This window comes from Crotalus tigris, unplaced genomic scaffold (assembly GCF_016545835.1).
Source record: "Crotalus tigris isolate CLP2741 ecotype Arizona unplaced genomic scaffold, ASM1654583v1 scf7180000024506.7606697, whole genome shotgun sequence".
NCBI lineage: Eukaryota > Metazoa > Chordata > Lepidosauria > Squamata > Viperidae > Crotalus > Crotalus tigris.
The window spans coordinates 4,155,574-4,174,547 of NW_024100678.1; the positions used below are offsets into that span (position 1 = coordinate 4,155,574).

An 18,974-nucleotide genomic window follows, 5' to 3' on the forward strand; every position below is an offset into this window, starting at 1 on the left:
ACGGTCGTGTCCTGCGTCGGCACATCGACCAACTTCGCTCTAGGCGAGACTTTTCTGCTGAGACTCCTGGGTCTTTTCCAGGGGGGGAGGGGGACCCTTTGGAGCAAAGGGAAGGGCAAGAGCTACTGCCCATCTCCACTGAGGGAGCCACAAACGGCTCGTCCCAAGGTTCTGCAATTGCTCCGAAAAGAAAGTCATGGAGCTTACCCACACAACAGGCACTCACGCCTACTCCAGCCAGGGAGTCACCCCGGGGGCATACTCACTTTCCACACACATCACACAGCACTCCAGCAACGGAGGATACCCGGGGGCATCCCAACAAATCATTCCCCGCAAGAGAGCTGGCACACAATTCCCAAGGTTGGCCTGACCTTACCCCAAATCCTACAGGGGGTCAAACATACACAGAGCTAGTCGAGGAACCAAGTCCCGACTACAACAACCCTAGCACAAATCAGGGAACACCTGAGTTTTGGGAAAGTACAGAAACCCACACGAGCCCGAACACAGAATGGGGTTCAGGGAATGGACAGCCTCCTGACAGGTCTTGGACTGACCTAGGAGGTTCTACAGAGACACCCAGCAGCGGCTATCACTTCAAGGGGCCTGAGGGTCTACAGCTAGGTAGGTCAACCAGGTCACAAAGTAACAGAAGCCCTGGCCTGACGAGCCCGGTGGGCAAGCAAGCAGGCCAGGCATCGGGGCACAGTCCTTGGAAGACACCAGGGCACAATAGAGAGAACAGGCTCACGCCTCCCTCCAGTCAGGGGACTTATGCCAGTAACCCAGAGCTAAGAAGGTCACAGAGAGCAAAGAAATCTCCTAAGTATCTAGAAGATTACATAACATTGCTGGCAAGGCAAAAGCCAGTAATCAGTGGGAGCACTGGGGAGCAAAATGTCATATAAAATAAATGTTGTATGTTGGTAGTAGTTTTAGCCCGGGGGAAAGGGGTGTTATGTCCCGAGCCTTTGCAAACGGCTCGGGCGTTTGCAGGCAGTCCCGGGCAGGTGCAAAGCTGCCCGGGACCAGACAGGCTGTCGCCAGCGCCGTGCGCATGCGCGGGTGCTGGCGCGGGAAAAGTAACCCATTTACCCGGGAGTTGCCTATATAAGAGGCTGCGAGGCGTTTGGGCGAGGCTGAAGCCATCTTCCTGTAAGCTGAACGCTGAATAAATGAAACTGAGAACTCCAGCTGCTTCTCGTGTCTGTTTTCCCGCCACGGACTCAACATTTTCTGTTTCTGAAAATTTACTCTTGTCAAATGTGGAGGAGAAACAGGGCAGGCTGATGTGCACAAATTCAGAAATAACAGAAGCTTTATGATTCAGCCAGGCCAGTCTCTCTTGCTAATGTGGCCTGGGAAATTAAATTCTTAATATCTCTCATTCCATATTAAGCAGCAAGCAACAGGATCAGTGGTGGGATTCAGCCAGTTCACACCACTTTGGCAGAACTGGTAGCTAATTTTTGTTGCCCAGGCCCAGAACGGACTTCCGGAAGTGGAATCCACACAGAGAACCGGTTGTTCACATATTTGAATCCTACCACTGAACTGGATCTATATTTTTCAGGATCTGCTGCAACAGGGACCACCCCATAGCAGTAGCAATTGATAGGAATGCAGAAATCAAATGCAAATATTTGATATAATTAGGATTCCACTGCTTGGTCACTTTTCCAAACACGCCATCATTTATTCCATGCTAAAAAAGACAATGAAATTGATGTTACTTTAAAAAAAAATGCAAGAAACATTTATACATATTGGACTCGTTCTGAATGAGTAAATATTGGGATTCATACAAACAGTTTGATTTATGTTTGTTTTCCATACAACTCCTTTTCCAGCTCCTTGGAAACTTCTCCCCCCAAAATTGAAATTAAGTACTTTTCTACATTTATGATTTTGATTATGAAGCTACCCAGCTATTGTTCTGTCAAAATAATGAGTTACGCAATACCTAGATAATATTTTGAAGACTATTTAAACCCCTAATGCAATAATGATCCTCCATCTCTCTTAGTGGCTATACTCAACATTGATTTTTTCAATTTTATTTTTCCAGACAAAACATTTGCATAATATAGCAAGTTACTTAAAGCATTGCTCCAAATTACTAATGGTGAATCATGTTTTTATTTTTTTTATTAGTGATAGTGAGTTTATAATTGTTTAATTTTAAGGATTGTAGCCTTTCATAAACTGTTGAAAAAATGGCTAATCATATATATATAAAAGAATAAAACACGATCACCGGGAGAGTTGAAGTAAAAATACTTTACTAAAAATATATTAATACTAAAAAGTTGCCAAGCTTTTGCTGGGGGAACTCCCCAGCATCGTCAGAACTAAAAGGCCATTGCAGTAAAGGTGGTTTAAGTAGGTTCAAATAATGTTTGCGCACGGCTCTTAGACTGTATTACTGGCCCTGATTGGCCAGCTGAAAGCCAAGATGTGTCTATAACGTTATGTCCTTTTCTTCGGATGCCCTTCCCTATCCCTCCACTATTGGTCTTTAGAGGCGTTAGTAACCTTACATCCCCTCCTCTTCCGATAATACCAATGTCTGCCGTGTCGCGGGGAGGACTTGATCTGATGTTTTCTTGTGTTTTACAATGGGGATAGGGCTCCACTAACTGTGGGTTAATATCCCTTCCCAATTGTGTGTCTCTCTCCTCCTTTTTCATGTTAACAGCTCCTATCCGGGTATGGTATGCCTCAACAATCAAGTCTTTATTCCCCACCTCAGTCTTCCTTACATACGTTCCCTCCCATTGTTTGGCACTCAAACTGCTCTCATTACTCCTCCCCTTGCTGATCGAGCGGGTTGTCATTCTATGCTTTCTCTTCCCTCTCCACATGGGATGCTCCTCTTCATTGCTATGGGCAACCGCACACTCCGAAATTTTAGCATTAAGTCTTTTAGGTGTTCCGGCTCCATTAATATCGCTCCCTCCCTCCTGGGGGGGGTGTGAGGCTCACATGGGGTTGTTGGGCGGTGCATGGATCATCCATATCGGGCACCCCCTCCCTTTCTTTCTCCGTGCGCAGGGAGTCCATAGCCTCTATTCCAGCATCCACATGTTGGGGTGGGAGACTCTCTCGCCGCACGATCCAGCGCCGGTCACCTGGCAAGGGGATGTTGATGGTATAGTTATTTACGTCCATATGCAGGCGTTTCCAACGGCGGGGGGATGCGGGTTCCTGTATATATGTGTGTGTGTGTGTGTGTGTGTGTGTGTGTGTGTGTGTGTGTGTTTCTAGACTTCATAGTTATTTGTTATTTACTATTCCACATATGGATTCTGCATCCTCTTTAAAGAGAAAGTGAATCCTGGAAAATAAAAGGATCAAATTATTTTTTAAAATTTTTTGCAGCAATGATTTGCCATTTATTATAGGGTTAGAATATAATTTAAATTAATTTATAAAAAGCAGGTAAACACCAAGAAAGTAAGAAGGAAAATTGGACTCAGTTTCTTGATTGCGGTATTGATTGATTGTTGGTCTGATGTTAATCTTGGAGTTAATCAATGCTGATTAAGCATAGATTAACTCAGCATAGATTAACTCCAAGGTTAACATCAGGGCAACAATAAAGTAAACAATATTCCAATCAAGAAATTGCCAAAGAGCCAAGAGCAAACAGTTCAACCAAATAATCTCTAAGACCACCCCTACCAATACTGATAGGGCAAGCCACCTAATATAAACTGACAGCAAATCACACTCCTTAGTAGCTCTGATGATGTTACCTAGTTTGAGTAATGAAACATTTGTAAGAAAACAAGCAAGCTCAGAGAGCACCAATGACCTCCTAATTTCAACCTTTAGCTACAAATATTCTCCTTTATTGGTATTTTGAAGTGTATCCAATCGACATGTAATCAATGCAGATGTAGAGGCATATGATCCCACACTGAAGTTTTGTATTCTTTTCAAGGGAGGGCTGCACAAAGAGTGTGTTCAATAACTAAGATTCACAGACATCAGTGTAGATAATCTTTTCAAAATGCAGATCCATCAGATGTAGGACTGGACCATTTTAATTTGCCCTCCACCTCAGAGGTTTGTGGTTTGTAGGATATAAGAGTATAACATAATTTATAATATGTAAAAAAGGAGCTATATTGCACAAAATAAAATCCACTCAGAGTGGGGCCAATATCTGTGTAAACAATATTCTAATATATCTGTCAAATTTATTCCCAATTAATTAATCATCCTTAGCAAAATGAATAACAATCCAAGGCTGTGGTAAACTTAGGATAATTATATTTTAGATGAAGAACCGATAGTCCTGGTTGAAGGTTGATGCAGCCTCCCTGTAATCTTTTCAGCTAATGTCAGTAGTCCCACTGTTAGAATGTGTTGTCATGGCAACAACATCTCTTTGTACAGGAAAAATTAGCTCTTACTGTGCAGTGGAGAAACATAGAGGGAGCCAAGCTAATCCCAGGGTGCAATGTAAGAAAAAGGTTGGACTTCACCTAGGGGATGCTGTATCAGCAATGCTAGAATTGACCTGCCACCGATTCTGGTATTTAAGTTAAAGAGCAGAATTCACAGTAAGTGACAGCTCCTCCAGAGTGCATTATTGTCTCAGAGCCATCTAAGGATTGTTGAAGAATGTCCCATAAGCAAATGAAATTAGGCAGTTCTGTGTGGTATATCTACATCTTTACTAGTCAAGCTTTATTTAATACAGAAACTGTGGGAAAAATTGTCTCAAACTAACCATCAAATATGTACCTATAAGATGTATTTATGGGTTTATTAAAAGCCATGACATTGAGGTTAAAAAGGAAGTTAGGAAATCTGGAGAAATGAAAACTGTACTGCAGCTCATAAAAACATTGAGCAATCCATGCAAATTTAGACATTATTTTATTATTGATATATGGATTTCATTTAGAACTCCCAAGAAAATAAGGAGACAAGTAAATTGTAAGAAAAAATAGAATAACAATCTCATGTGTGTTGCTTTCTACTGCAGTGCAGTACAGTATGTATAATATAAATACATCTTTCCATCATGTAAGGAAAAATATTTGCTATAATTTTTCAAATTGTTATGTTTATGCAGTCTATTTCATTTTGCATTTAATCATAAACTATATAGCAAGCTTTGAAAAGCATAGAAAAAAATGGCAAGTACAAAGTACTAAACTTTACGCAAGCTTTCATTGCAAGTCACACTAAAAAGGGATATGTTAGTGGATTATTCTGATGTGGTCTGCATAATGGTGTATAAATGAGTTTCTGTGGCGACAGGTGAAATATCTACTATGAGATATGAAATAAATATTGTGCTATTGAGCTCTATATTGATTTCCTTGTATCATAAAACACAATTTATACTTCTTGTAAAACTGAATAAAGGTAGTGAACTGAAAATGAGGTTAGAGTTTTTCAGTTATCATATCTTTACTGCTGTAATCAGATCAATATAGTCCATCAATATAGCCCATCACATGCTTTTTAAGTAACTTCTGTGTGATTCTAAAAAAACTTATAGGCAATAGGTATACTTTATCAAAGATTTATACTTTTTAAATTGAACTTTTCCATCTCTTGTACAATAAGCTGAATTGAAATTTTGTTTAAATTAGAGCAGAGCAGAGATCTGAGCTTTTAAATGAGAATTTAGTAGTGCAGAGAACAGTATGAACCGGTATAATAAAAATAGTGAAACATTTTCCATAGTGCAGGGATCTAAATACATTAAAAGACTAGAAAGCAGAATCCAGGTTCCAGAAAGCAGTGAGCATCATAATATCACCAAGGATGATGCAATATCTGCCCTGCCAAGGTATCAATTTAGCTGGTTTGTCTGGTTCTTAGGAAGTAGTTGTTGAATTGAAATGTGGGTTAGACAACATCGCCACCAGATGAATTTATGACTGTCTGACTCAATGTATAATCCTTAATGGAGCTACATCTACACGGAGGGAAGCCTGCAGTAGGATCCACCAAGGTTCTGTCTTAGGCTCAGTAGTCTTCAACATTTTCATAAATGATTTAGATAAGACGATGGAAGGGGAAGTCATCAAATTTGTAGATGACACTGAGCTGAGGAGAATAGCTTTTAGAAGACAGGCTCAAGCTCTAAAAGGATCATGACAGACTTGAACAGTGGGCCTTAGTCAACAAACTGCAATTCAATGGTAAAAAAGGTAAGGTTTTACACTTAGGCAAGAGAAACCAAATGTACAGGTGTACAATAGGTGGTACTTGGATCAATATCATTAACTATGAGAAGGAGAATATCATTAACTATGAGAAGTCCTAGTGGATAACTACTTAAACATGAGCCAGCAGTGTGCTGCAGCTGCCAAAAAGCCAATGCAATCCTGGGCTGCATGAACAGAGGGATAGTATCGAAATCATGTGAAGTATTGGTGCTGCTTTATACTGCACTACCATACTTGAATACTGAATCCAGTTTTGGTCACAATAATACAAAAAAGATGTTAAGACCATGGAAAATGTGCAGAGAATAGCAACAAAGATGATTGGGGGACTGAAGGCTAAAATATATAAAAACTGTCTAACAAAGAGAAGCACTAGGAGTGACATGAGAGCAGTCTTTCAATATTGAAGGGATTGACACAAAGAAGAGTGTGTCAACCTATTCTCCAAAATACATTAAGATAGGATAAGAAATGATGGATATATATCAAAGAGAGATCCAACCTAGAACTAAGGAAAAGTTTCCTATCAATGAGAACAATTAATCAGTGGAATGACTTGCCTTTCGAAGTTGTGATTGCTCCATCACTGGATGGTACAGTATTATAGCCCTCACCTTTCTGTCCCTAACTGACAAAACTGATAATTAAGTATGCAAAATACTAGCTAATTTATCTGCAACAAGAAAGGGCTAGTCTCTAAGGCCTGTCTGTCCAGTCTGTACCCCAGGTTCTGTCTAGAGCAGGAGTATCAAACTGCCGGCCCACAGGCCGGACGCGTCATCTCAAAACCGTACCCACCCTATTGCCGGCAATAGCAAAAAAGTTCCAATACGTAGCGCGACGTCACGTGACATCGCAAGTTTGACATGTCTGGTCTAGAGTGATAGGTCCCTGCTTCTGTGGATCTAATGCTTAGCACCTGTTCTTGTGCTATGATCAATGCCTCAGTCCTATTTTACCTTTTCCAGCCAGTGGTAGGATGGACATATAAATTCTTTGATATTTATGTCCTTTCATCCTTCACTTATGTATAAATATTTTTTGAAATATATCCAAATGCTTGAATATTTGCTGAATAATAATGACTTGCAAAAAACACTTTTAATTAATTAAAATTATTTTTAGAATTATTTGAGGTTCACATACTTTTTATTCACTTTTTGTTTCCAGCACATGTATATGTATAAAATGTGTAATCTGCTATATGGGAGGCACACTCTGAATGTTAAACAAAAGCATATTTCAAGTATTATTATAAACAATATTAATGAGCATAATATTGGTCTGCAATTTTATGTCAGTGCACAATGTAGTAAGATATCAATTTTAAGTTACTTAATACTGTTTTAACAGTAAAGGGAAACTGACCTAACTCACTGATGTGGAATTTTCTTTATTTTTTTCTGGAATATTTAATGAGACAATAAAATAAATTATTAATAATATATATGCTGTTAATAATATAACTGCAGTGTAACTCAGTGGAGGCAGGTATTATTTCACACAATAAAATTATTAAGTAGGAATTCCCTATAAATCATTATTCTGGATTTAGTTTATCATGTGCCATCACCAAAATCAGTTCACAATGTTGGTTGGTTTAATTTACTAAATATGTCCATTTCATAGATTGTTGTGAGCTATCCTTGATACTCTTGAAAAACTGGGATAATGAAAGATAAACCAGTATTATATGAGGTTACATGATACATATTTGTAACATTATATTTTCACACTACATGCATAATATTTTAGTTAGTGCAAGTGAAAAAACAAGCAAAGTAAATTCTGAATGTTCTGTGCAAGTAGAAATTGGTATATTTATTTGAATACAGTGTTCATGGCATGGCACTAAGCACCTGTAATTTCATGTGTTTTGTAGATGATTCAGCTGCAGAGAGTTTTAATGGCAATGAGACTGCAGGACGCAGTTCCAACACTTCAGGTGGAACACACTGCAGGGAAGTTGCAGAAGCCAATAGTAATGGTAAAACAACTCTGGAGTTAGATGAACAGCCTCTGAACCTGAGTGACAGCCCCTTTTCTGCTCAGCTTACTTCAGAATACAGGTTAGATGACCCAAACAGTGATGGAAAGAGCAAGTACAAGAACATCCTAGCATCTGATCTTAAGCTGGAGCAAGAGGCAAGAGAAAATGGAAGCAAGGTAAGGTGCTTCTGTCTTCATAAGGTATTTCTAGAGTAAAGCCTGTTGAAATTTGTTTTAAAATTTTAACATACAAGTTTTAATATTTTAAGTTTGGTCATTAACAAATTGTCTTTGTAAGCTTCATCATCCTTACACATATATGCTGATATTCTTAAAGACTTCTAATAGATAAATGCTAATTTTGCAGAAACATAATATGTCTGACGATTTTATCTTTAATAATGCTTTCCACGGTGTATTCAATTTACACAATTTACTGAATTCCTTTTTATGCATTGGCATGTACATATAAAGATTTCCATAAGATCTTGAAGCTTGATATAAAGAAAGGGCAGTTCATTGTTGCTTGTGAGATGAGTTCTACATTTGCTTTGATCTCCTAAATGGGACTATTGCAGGTTTGCTATTTTATTCTTCTCATCTGGGAAAAAAAACCTCCTTGTGGGGAAAAGTTTTCCCCTATTTGGATCCTTAATACAATTCACTTTCCAAGCAGTTACTTCATGGATTTGGAAACATTTTGTTGTGTGGCATTGTTTCTTACTGCATTTTTTAACATCTCCCAAAATCTTCTTGAGTGGTTTCTTCCTTTTAACTTTCCTTTTCAACGTCTTTATTTTTAACCAAATAAGAAACTGTAGCCATAAATTACTGACATGATAACTTGTTTATCACACATTATTCTAATTGTCTTTTAATAAATTAAGTTCCTCAATATTGTTTCAGAGTTAGGCAGTCTAGAAATTTGTCAGAAAAATAAATATTTACATAAATCAGTGAATAAACATATTTATATCCTTTTGGATAAAATACACTTAAACCACTCCCTATACTTCGACAAAAATAACAAAAAGTAAGAAAAAGTATTAATAATAATGTGATTGCAAGAATAGTAGTTTCTTGAACTACTAGCTGTGCCTTCTTCCAGGGACACTTTCATATTTAATACATTTGCTGTCAAGGAACCTCAAATGCATGATTTCATCTGTTCTGTCAGACTGGCCATTATACCAACTGTTTGAGGTTTTGGCTCCCTGTTTTTTTATTGCCTAGATATCCTTACAGATACATAACTACACAATGAAATATGGAGGAAAAGACCAGATTTCTTTGATTTGGAAATACTCTCTTGCCTGGCAGCATATCATAGTGTTACAGTTCTTTCCATAGCACTAGGATAATTTGATCTAGATTTAACAAAGTATCCATCCCCTCCCTCCATAATATTCTCTTGACAACAATAATTGGCTTGCCATTATCTTTTTCCAGGATGTTTCAGTTTCCCTAGAACCTGGGATTTCATAATGGTGTGAGCTTTACAAAGAATGTCCCATTGATATTAAGTAAATCTTAAATCTTTTTCAGTTCAGGATTGACCTCTGGTGGCTTTATGCTTATACCCATGTAATTTTCTTGAAAATTGTGTAGAAGTGGTTTGCCATTGTCATCTTGTAGGATGTTTTTGACTTCCCTGCCTAGCTTACAACTTCAGAAATCTCTGGAGAATTCCTTCAAACTAACAACCAAGCTGGAGCCTGCTTTCTTCCCATTCCTGACCAAGAACCTGATATCCAGGTTCTTCTATCTATCTATCCAGACATTAAGTAAACCATGCTTCTTCTTTTTTTCTTCTTGATTGGTTATAATTTCCTGATCTAATCTTCATAAAGTTTTGTTCTGTTTCTTTTCTTCTCTTCGGAGTGTTCAGCCTCCACTTTTTTTCTCTTCTTTTTCTGCTTCTGGTCAAAGGAAAGAAGAGGCTCTGTGTATGTACGTGTATTTTTCTGAGTATGAGAGTACATTTTGTAAATTGGGTATTTTCTTTTATATCTAATAATTGTTATTAGTTTTTAATGCAATTAATATAAATCTATGCTTTTTCTTCCCTCCCCTATGCTTTTTGGGGTGTGTTTTCTGGTGGGAATATAAACAAATCACATACACATAACAACTGGGGAGGGAATGTCCAACCTTGGTTTCAGCAACCCTAGACAGAATGGTGATAAAATTGGGCACTACCTAGGATTTTCATATGCTGATAATTCTGCTGACACTACCATTTGGGGTCATCTAAAATTCAGTGTCATATTCCTTTTGTATAGTAGAGTTGATGTTTCTAGTTCCTGTGATTCAGAGCATACAATTTCAATTACAGAAATTATAAGCCAATATACTCAAAAATGCCAGGTTAGTGTAGACTGATCTGGTTCTATATGTTTAAGATTTTCCTTTGAGAAATTAGTAGGTATTCTTAGTAGCAAAGATTAAATGTATAAATATAAGAATTTTTTTTCAGCTTTGACAACTCAGTTATAGTATGTTATCCTTAGGGGCCTATAATATAATCCTTTTCACACTGGATAAGAAACTTTAGTCCCACATCTTCCATTTTCAGATATTTTAATCCACTTTAGTTTTGAGGTTTCTCCTAGAACTTTATTATTTAATTATTATATTTTATAGTTCCATTGTATTAAAGATTTAAATTGTACATTATTCTGAAACCCAACAATATGAAAGATGATTTTAATAATAAGTATTAAAATATCAAATTATTTTTATTAATAATAATGATAACAACTATGGCAAAAGAAAGCAAAGATATACCAATAAAATAAGCGCCCTGGGTGCAATCCCAAAACAACTGCAGCATCACTTGAAAATCATTGGCATTGACAATTTCAAAAGGCAGCTTTACATGAAACAGCTTACATCCTGTGGCAATCCTTTTAACACCATCAAATGACAACTCCTGCCCAATCCAGGTCCTTGGGAAGGATACAATAGATGGATAAAAATGCCAAATCTAGTCTAAACATTTGGCTGACTGTGCAACCAACCATAGTAATGCAAATGGAACCAAGAGTCTGTCTAAAGAAATAAATGGACAAGAACCCAATGTTTTGTAAGGGGGTAATGGAGGGTCCTGCAGATTTTCCAAGTAATGAAACTGCAGAAGTGACAAATTCCTATGAAAGTGCTGTGGGATGGAGTATTTCCAGAACATTAGATCCAATTCTAGAACAGAGTTGGGTAGTTCTTTCATATCCCTAATGTTCCCTTCTGGCTTTTATTTATTTTGGTCAACTCAAGGCTGTAAACATACTCAATTCTTCTGCCTTTTCTTTCCCCCACAACAGCCCTGTGAGATGAGTTGGGCTGAGAGAATGTGATTGACCCAAAATCTCCCAGCTGGCTTTCATGCCTTGAAGCAGGCCTAGAATTCACAATCTCATGGTTCCTATGCCAGTACCTTCACCGCTAAATTGAACTAGCTTATGCAAGAAAGTGATTCAGTAACATCACCTTCAGGGATATGTGTATGCTTTCTCTCTATCTTTAATAGAGAAAGTAGTGAAGATCCAGTCACTGTAGTGCAGTCACAGCTCCTTTTATCTCTTCTCTTAAGATAGCTACTGCCAACATTTCTATAGAACTCTCACCATACGAAAATATCCCAAGTCTACAAAATCAACTCCCAGTGCAGAGCCAAAAAAAAATAATCCTGATGTCTCTCAGGACAAACTTGTCATTCTGGGTCTGGCATGACCTTTCAAGGGTATTTAATACTGCATTTTTATTTCTTGTCTATTAACTGTAAGAACAATTTATTTAGATCACTTCCATTACATCCCCAAAGCTCTGATGATCTTTTATGTTTGATCTTTACCTCTCCATTTCCTATAGAAAATAATATTTCTTTTATGTAATATGGCAACCCCCCAACAGAATTCTAAGCACTATGGTTATCTAGTGGAAATTCTATGGATAAGAGAGACAATATATTATTTGCACATATTTTTGAGGCAAGATTAGTTATATGTAGTAAAAATCTATTATAAGTACTGAAGCTTTCTCAATTATTAAAGGTAGTTAGTAATTTGCCTCAGTTTGAATTTGATTCAACTAGAGCATTCCACTAATTCTTACACATTCAGTTTAGCTTTATGTCCAGTAAAGTCACTTGGCTTGTTCATATTTTCTAAAGTTACTGCAATTAGTAATTTATGCATTTATAAATGTGTGATATGCATGTTAAATTGTGTATGTATTTATTGATGATTGCGAAAAATAGTGCACATTCCAGTAGAGAGAAGTTCCCTGAGCATGGGCTCCAGCACAAGTCTGAGAGCTTGGAAAGCTAAACCTCTGATCCCGGTGACCGACCCAGATTGGATCCTGCAGCATTAAGAGAAATATATCTATGAATTTATTCCTCTTTCTCCTGCTTCCCTTCCAAAGCAAGGCAGATGCTTTCTTCAAGCAGGCTTCTTAAAATGAAATTTCTTTCATTCTAGTCACCTGCCCATAGTTATTCAAGCTATGATTCTGGCAAAAATGAAAACACGGACAGAGGTGCTGAAGACCTCTCCCTGAACCGGGGAGAAGAAGATGATGATGACCATGATGATCACGAAGATGCTGAGAAAGTCAATGAATCTGATGGGGTTGAAGCTGAGCGCCTGAAAGCTTTTAATGTGAGTTATATTCTTCTTCTTGTGTCCTTTGGAATTTTATTTAGTTATTTATTATTTGGGGCATATGTTTATAGGTCAATGTGAGAATTAAACAGGTGTATTTTTTAAAAAAAATATGCAAGGGAATTTCTCCCTTTTTTATTGACAATACATAAAGGCTGCAATCCTATACTCACTTGCCTGGGAGTAAGCCCCACTGAACTGAATGGAGCTTACTTCTGAATAGACATGTATAGGATTGTACTGGAAAACATTTTCAAAGAGATATCAAGTTCATCTAATTTAGCTATTTAATCATCATCTATAGGAGAAATTTCAGCTGTGTATTGTGCACGTGTATGTATGTGTGTGTATGTCTGTCTAGCAAATTAAGGCAGTGGGGAGAGAGCTTCTAGGTTGTTGATTCCACTGGTCGGCTATTATTTTCTATTATTTTTCAAATTTTATATAATTTTGCATGACAATACACACACCAAAAATGTTCACAACAGGGGAAGAATAAGAGATAAGGGTTCTACAGACCAATAAAGCAATCAAAGCACATTGTTAATAAGAGACATGAAATGGTGCTTATTTTTACAATCTATGTTTTATTTTCCTCATGATTTCTATACACTATAATCTAATCTTTTCTTGTCTTTTGTCAGTCCTAAAATAAAATCCTTGGTTGCTTAACATTTCTGGCTTTCCATCACAAAGCTCTTCACTGTGTTTTTTTTAAAAAAATTAAATTTAAAAAAAGCAGTCTTCCTATCTGTAACTGAGACAGGAAGCTTAGAAACCAAGTACCCCTCCAAATCCTTCTCCTCTGTCTCCCTCTTACCAACAGATGTTTGTCAGGCTGTTTGTAGATGAAAACTTGGACCGAATGGTCCCAATCTCTAAGCAGCCCAAAGAAAAGATCCAGGCTATCATTGACTCATGCAGGCGACAATTCCCTGAATATCAAGAGCGTGCCAGAAAGCGTATACGTACTTACCTCAAGTCCTGCAGGCGGATGAAAAGGAGTGGTTTTGAGATGGTGAGTTTTGATTTAAAACCCAGCCCTAGTTTTCATCAAAACCCCCATATGTAAATCCATGACACTATTTTGTTTCCATCTTAGTGTCTCTTTTTATTTGTATTTTTGGTACTGTCAGGTCAGAGGTTATTCTCCTTTCATACTACGTGGAATCCCCTTTCCTTTGTACAATGCATTCGAAATGCTTTGCCAAATAAAGCACACATTTATGTCTAATATAAATTTATCAAAAGGGAAGAGCACCACAAGATATAAAGGAAGAAACACATAGAAATAAGTTTCCTTCATCTTTTCGTTATTCTAACATTTATATAACAGAATGCATAGGTAACCTTAGATGCCTATGCTTAATTACCGATTATCCTTTAATTATTTGGAAGAAGTGTTTGACCCTTGAGTGAACACAATAATTCTCATTAAAGTATACACAATTTTCTCTGGGTTCTGTGTAGCCTAAAAAAAGATACTGATGATTTAATAAATTAAAACAAAGTTTTTACTGTGACTGAAGTATATGCTATAATAAGTAGTATAGAGCTATTGTGCTTGTGCAAGATCTAAAATTATGTTGAAGCAATCACAAACTTTTAAGGTGTTGTGATTTTTAACATTTAGATAAAACATATTTTAAAGTATACTTACAAATTTATTTATGAATTTAAATAAAATAGAGAGCCTTTTTCAATCTGTCAGATTTCTTGGAGAAAAAGATATATAAAACATAAATGAATGTTGGATAGTGGCTGTAATGAACCATGTTTTTATTTAAATGCCTCACTGAAATCAAATACCAAAACAAATCTTATATGACATAGAAAGAAAAAGAAAAACTCTGATGCAAATTATTATTATTATTAGCACTTCTATAAAAAAACCAAAAATTCAAACTCCAAACCCTTCCCTCCTTTTTTCAAATATCATTTTTATTTCAAATGCAATTTTAAGAAATATGTGAAACTTCCTTCCTTCCTTCCTTCCTTCCTTCCTTCCTTCCTTCCTTCCTTCCTTCCTTCCTTCCTTCCTTCCTTCCTTCCTTCCTTCCTTCTCTCTGTTTCAGAACTTCATATGGTTATGTTCAAAATAAAGGAACATATTTGCTAAAATTACTAGCTTAGGAAAAGAAATAAAAGAAAATATTACTAATTGCATTTGTATCATGATACACATTTCATACATTTGTAAAGCTTTTTACAAAAAGTAGTGGCTAGTTATAAGCAAGGGAAATAAGGTATTAAGAGTGATGAAAAAGTATATGTTCAGTTCACATGCCAAATGGGAAAAATATATATGTTAAGATATAGAGTAATTTGAAATAATTGAATGGGCATTTAGTAAATATAATATACTTTCACATTTATTTTTTTGACTAAGTTATTTAATAGAATAAAAATATTAGTGCAGTTGTCTGATTTTGCTAACTTTCCTGACTTCCTTGGACAAATTTTATGTAACTTGTTTCATGTTCTACAAATATGTGGTCTTCAAAATATTGCATAAATGTTACATTGCTAACCATAAATTAAAAGAAACAAACAAAAAAAAAAAACCCATTGCTATGCCAGCCTGCTGCTGCCTGACTATATAAATACAGGACTTGGTAAGGCTCAATGGATAAATGTTACCTGGTGTTGATGTGGTGCAATGGTTAAAGAACTGAGCCAGAAGCAGGAAGACTCTGATTCAAATATACCTTTAGCCACAGAAGCTCACTGGATGACTTTAGGCCTTTCTTTTGCTCTCAGGTCTACCTATTGCATGGGGATTATGGGGAAAAAGTGAAGAATTGGATGGCATGTATATTACCTAGAGCTCCTGGAAGAAAGACAGGACATAAAGAAATCAATTTTATATATTCTTCTGTTCCAATTACTGTAAACATACTTGAAAATTAAATAAAGTCAACTTCATATAATGCAGAGAATTTGTTTAGCTGAACTGGTGGTCCTCATATTTGTAGATTACTGGGAATTTTAATCTCTGAAGCATAGTATAAAGAGAGCAATCAAAATTATTTTTAAGATTATGTTCAAATCAACAGACTTATTCAAATGATTCAATCATTCATAATCATAGCTTATCAATAAATCTTCTTTATGTTTCACTGATCGCTTGCTAAATGATGTGGCTAGAAAACGGCCAATTTGGGTTTGTTGTACATTTGTGTGATATTCAGGATTTTTTAAATTGAAGTTTAAATGTAACTTATCTGTTTTTTAAATTGAAATTGAAATTTAATTTGTCTGCACTGAATAAGTTTAAACAAATCACAAGTGGGTGGTCTCTAGCCTCAGAATAAAGATCTTAAAGATAGCCAAGTGTGCATTTTTATAAGCCAAAATTGTGGCTTTGTTACCTAACCTTTTGATAACATGTCCAGTAAGATAATTAAATATATTTAAATGGTCCATTTAAATTCTGTTATAACTGGAAGCCAGCATGGGTTTGTTAGAAACAGATCATGCCAAGCCAATTTTATTTCATTCTTTGACAAAGTGACTATAATTAGTAGACCAGCAAAATGCTGTGGACATAGTATACTTAGATTTCAGTAAGGCATTCAACAAAGGAGATCACAACCTTCTTCTTAGTAAGCTTGAAAAATGTGAGATAGACAGCATCGCCATCAGATGTATTTGTAACTGGCTGACAAACAGTACCCAATAAGTAGTTCTTAATGGTACTACATCTACATGGAGGGAAGTAAGCAGTGGGGTACCACCAGGTTCCGTCTTAGGCTCAGTACTCTTCAATTTCTTCATAAACGACTTAGATGAGAGAATAGAAGGGGAACTCATCAAATTTGCAAATGATACTAAGCTAGCACAAATAGCCAACACCCCAGAAGACAAGTTGAGGATCCAAAAAGATCTTGACAGACTTGAACAATGGGCCCTATCCAATAAAATGACAGGAAAAATCAAAGGTACGGGTACAAATTAGGTGAAACCTGGCTCAAAAGTAGTAATTGTGAGAGGGACCTTGGAGTCCTATTGGACAATCACTTAAATATGAGCCAGCAGTGTACAGCAGCAACCAAAAAAGCTAATATAATCCTTGGCTGTATAAACAGAGGCAGAAAATCAAAATCATGTGAAGTATTAGTACCACTTAGTAAGACCACACCTGCAATACTGCATCCAGTTTTGGTCACCACATTACAAAAAGGATGTTCAGACTTTGAAAAAAAAGTGCAGAGAAGAGCAACTAACATGATTAAAGGCTTGGAGACTAAAATATATGAAGAACAGTTGCAGGAACTGGGTACGATTAGTCTAGAGAAAAGAAAGATTGGGGTGACATAATAGCAATATTCTAATGGAAGCTAATCAAGTAGAAGTGACCTGGAATTAAGGAGAAACTTCCTTAAGTGAGGACAATTAACAAGCAGAACACCTTGCCTTCAGAAGTAGTTGGTGCTTTGTCACTGGAGGCTTTTAAGAAGAGGCTGGATAGCTGCTTGTCTCAGAATGTATATGTCTCCTGCTTGAGTAGGGGGTTGGACTAGAAGACCTCCAAGACTTCCAGCTCTATTCTGATTGATTGATTGATTGATTAAATTAATGGTACTTTAAAGTATCCCAGATAATATTGTATTACACTTCCAAATGGGATATCTTTACAGGGATCCCTTAGAAAAGAGATGTACATTCTGAAGCTCCAAGGCTATATGCAATCTTTAAACCCTTAGGTAAGGCTTCTAGAGGCCTTCAACAGATCTTACCAAATTTTAACTTTCAATGGCAAGTCCTTGGAATGGTTACTGATTGCAAACTTAATGGAAATCAATGCTTGGATGACTACCAGAAAATCAAATGCTTGGATGACTACCAGAAAATCAAATGCTTGGATGACTATCAGAAAATCAAATGCTTGGATGCTTACTAGAAAATCAAATGCAGTCTAAGACTACATAAACAAATAGTTTCAACTTATGAAAAGTAGTGATTCTGGTTTGGACTGCATTTATCACAACCTACTTTATTGTTTATAGTTCTGGGCAACATTCAGACAAAGTGAAACAAATGCGGGGAATGGCAATGAGATGATCATAGAAATAGAAACTAAGTCCTGTGAAGATTGCTTGAAGGACCTGACATATTTAAACTTCAGAAAAGATGACTACTAGACAACCTATGACTATTGGGATATATTTAGAAATATAAACTGAAAATAGTTCATATTGAACACATAGCACAGTCAAAGATTAGCCCAGGAAATATTTTACGACAATTGTATTATGTCATAAACCTTTTAATTATCATTTTATATCATAAAATATTTTCTAAAATTTGCTAAATTTCAATTATATGGGAATCATGGATCCCAGATTTTGGATGTGTTATGTATATAATTTCAGTTGAGGTATTTGGTTCAAAAATTGTTGTCCTATGATGCATTGTTTTTCCCACTTAAAGGTTATAGGAATAAGAGTTTTAGTACTACATAGATGTAGAACCATGATAGCAACTACAATGGTCTTCAAATATCTGAAAGAATTACTTTAAGTTATATCTTTAATATCTTTTTTGACAGGGATCTTATTGTCAAGGGGAGGAGGATAGCAATCTGCCAATTATGATGTCTAAGAGGAAGAATTGCCTATATACATTTAAGATCAAAGAGGGGGAATCCCCTTATTGAGTATTTGGTAGAATGTGGCAATCAGTGCTGTTAGAAAGATGAATAAATAGCAGTACATCTCTTCTAAATGTTGCCTGATGATGCCAGCCCAGAAGCGACTGGACACTGGTCCCATCACATAGAAGGCAGAGGAAAAGGAAACCCATCTCTTCTACCATCCACTCATAATAATGAAAATTGACTTTCATTTGGATCTTCCTATTACTTTCAGTCCCCCCTCCTTTCCATTTAGGAACCAGACATCTAAATTATAGAATAGTTAATATGCCTTTCTGTTTCATAAATTCAACATTTTAAAATTATTTTTACAGCAAATTAATAATAGGCAAGTCTGTTTTTATTGCTATATGGGCACAGAATGCAAACTGAAATTAGAAAGCAAAGGAATGAAAAGTCCAGGAGGTTGATTAACTTTTACAACATTTTATTAATTTCTTTAATATAAGAAGTAAATGAATGATCTTT

At 36.4% G+C, this 18,974-nt stretch overlaps 1 protein-coding gene across 5 annotated transcripts in view; it reads left to right on the plus strand.

The window, feature by feature from the left end:
• Positions 1 to 18,974, plus strand: part of NOL4 (nucleolar protein 4) — a 137,007-nt gene that overhangs the window by 94,374 nt on the left and 23,659 nt on the right. For 4 of the 5 annotated variants that reach the window (XM_039333640.1, XM_039333639.1, XM_039333643.1 and 1 more), the window contains exons 6-8: positions 8,083 to 8,366; positions 12,668 to 12,847; positions 13,677 to 13,868. In XM_039333640.1, coding sequence (XP_039189574.1) covers positions 8,083 to 8,366; positions 12,668 to 12,847; positions 13,677 to 13,868 — 656 coding nt within the window. The remainder of the gene's footprint in view (positions 1 to 8,082; positions 8,367 to 12,667; positions 12,848 to 13,676; positions 13,869 to 18,974) is intronic. The other variant, XM_039333641.1, reaches the window with a different exon arrangement.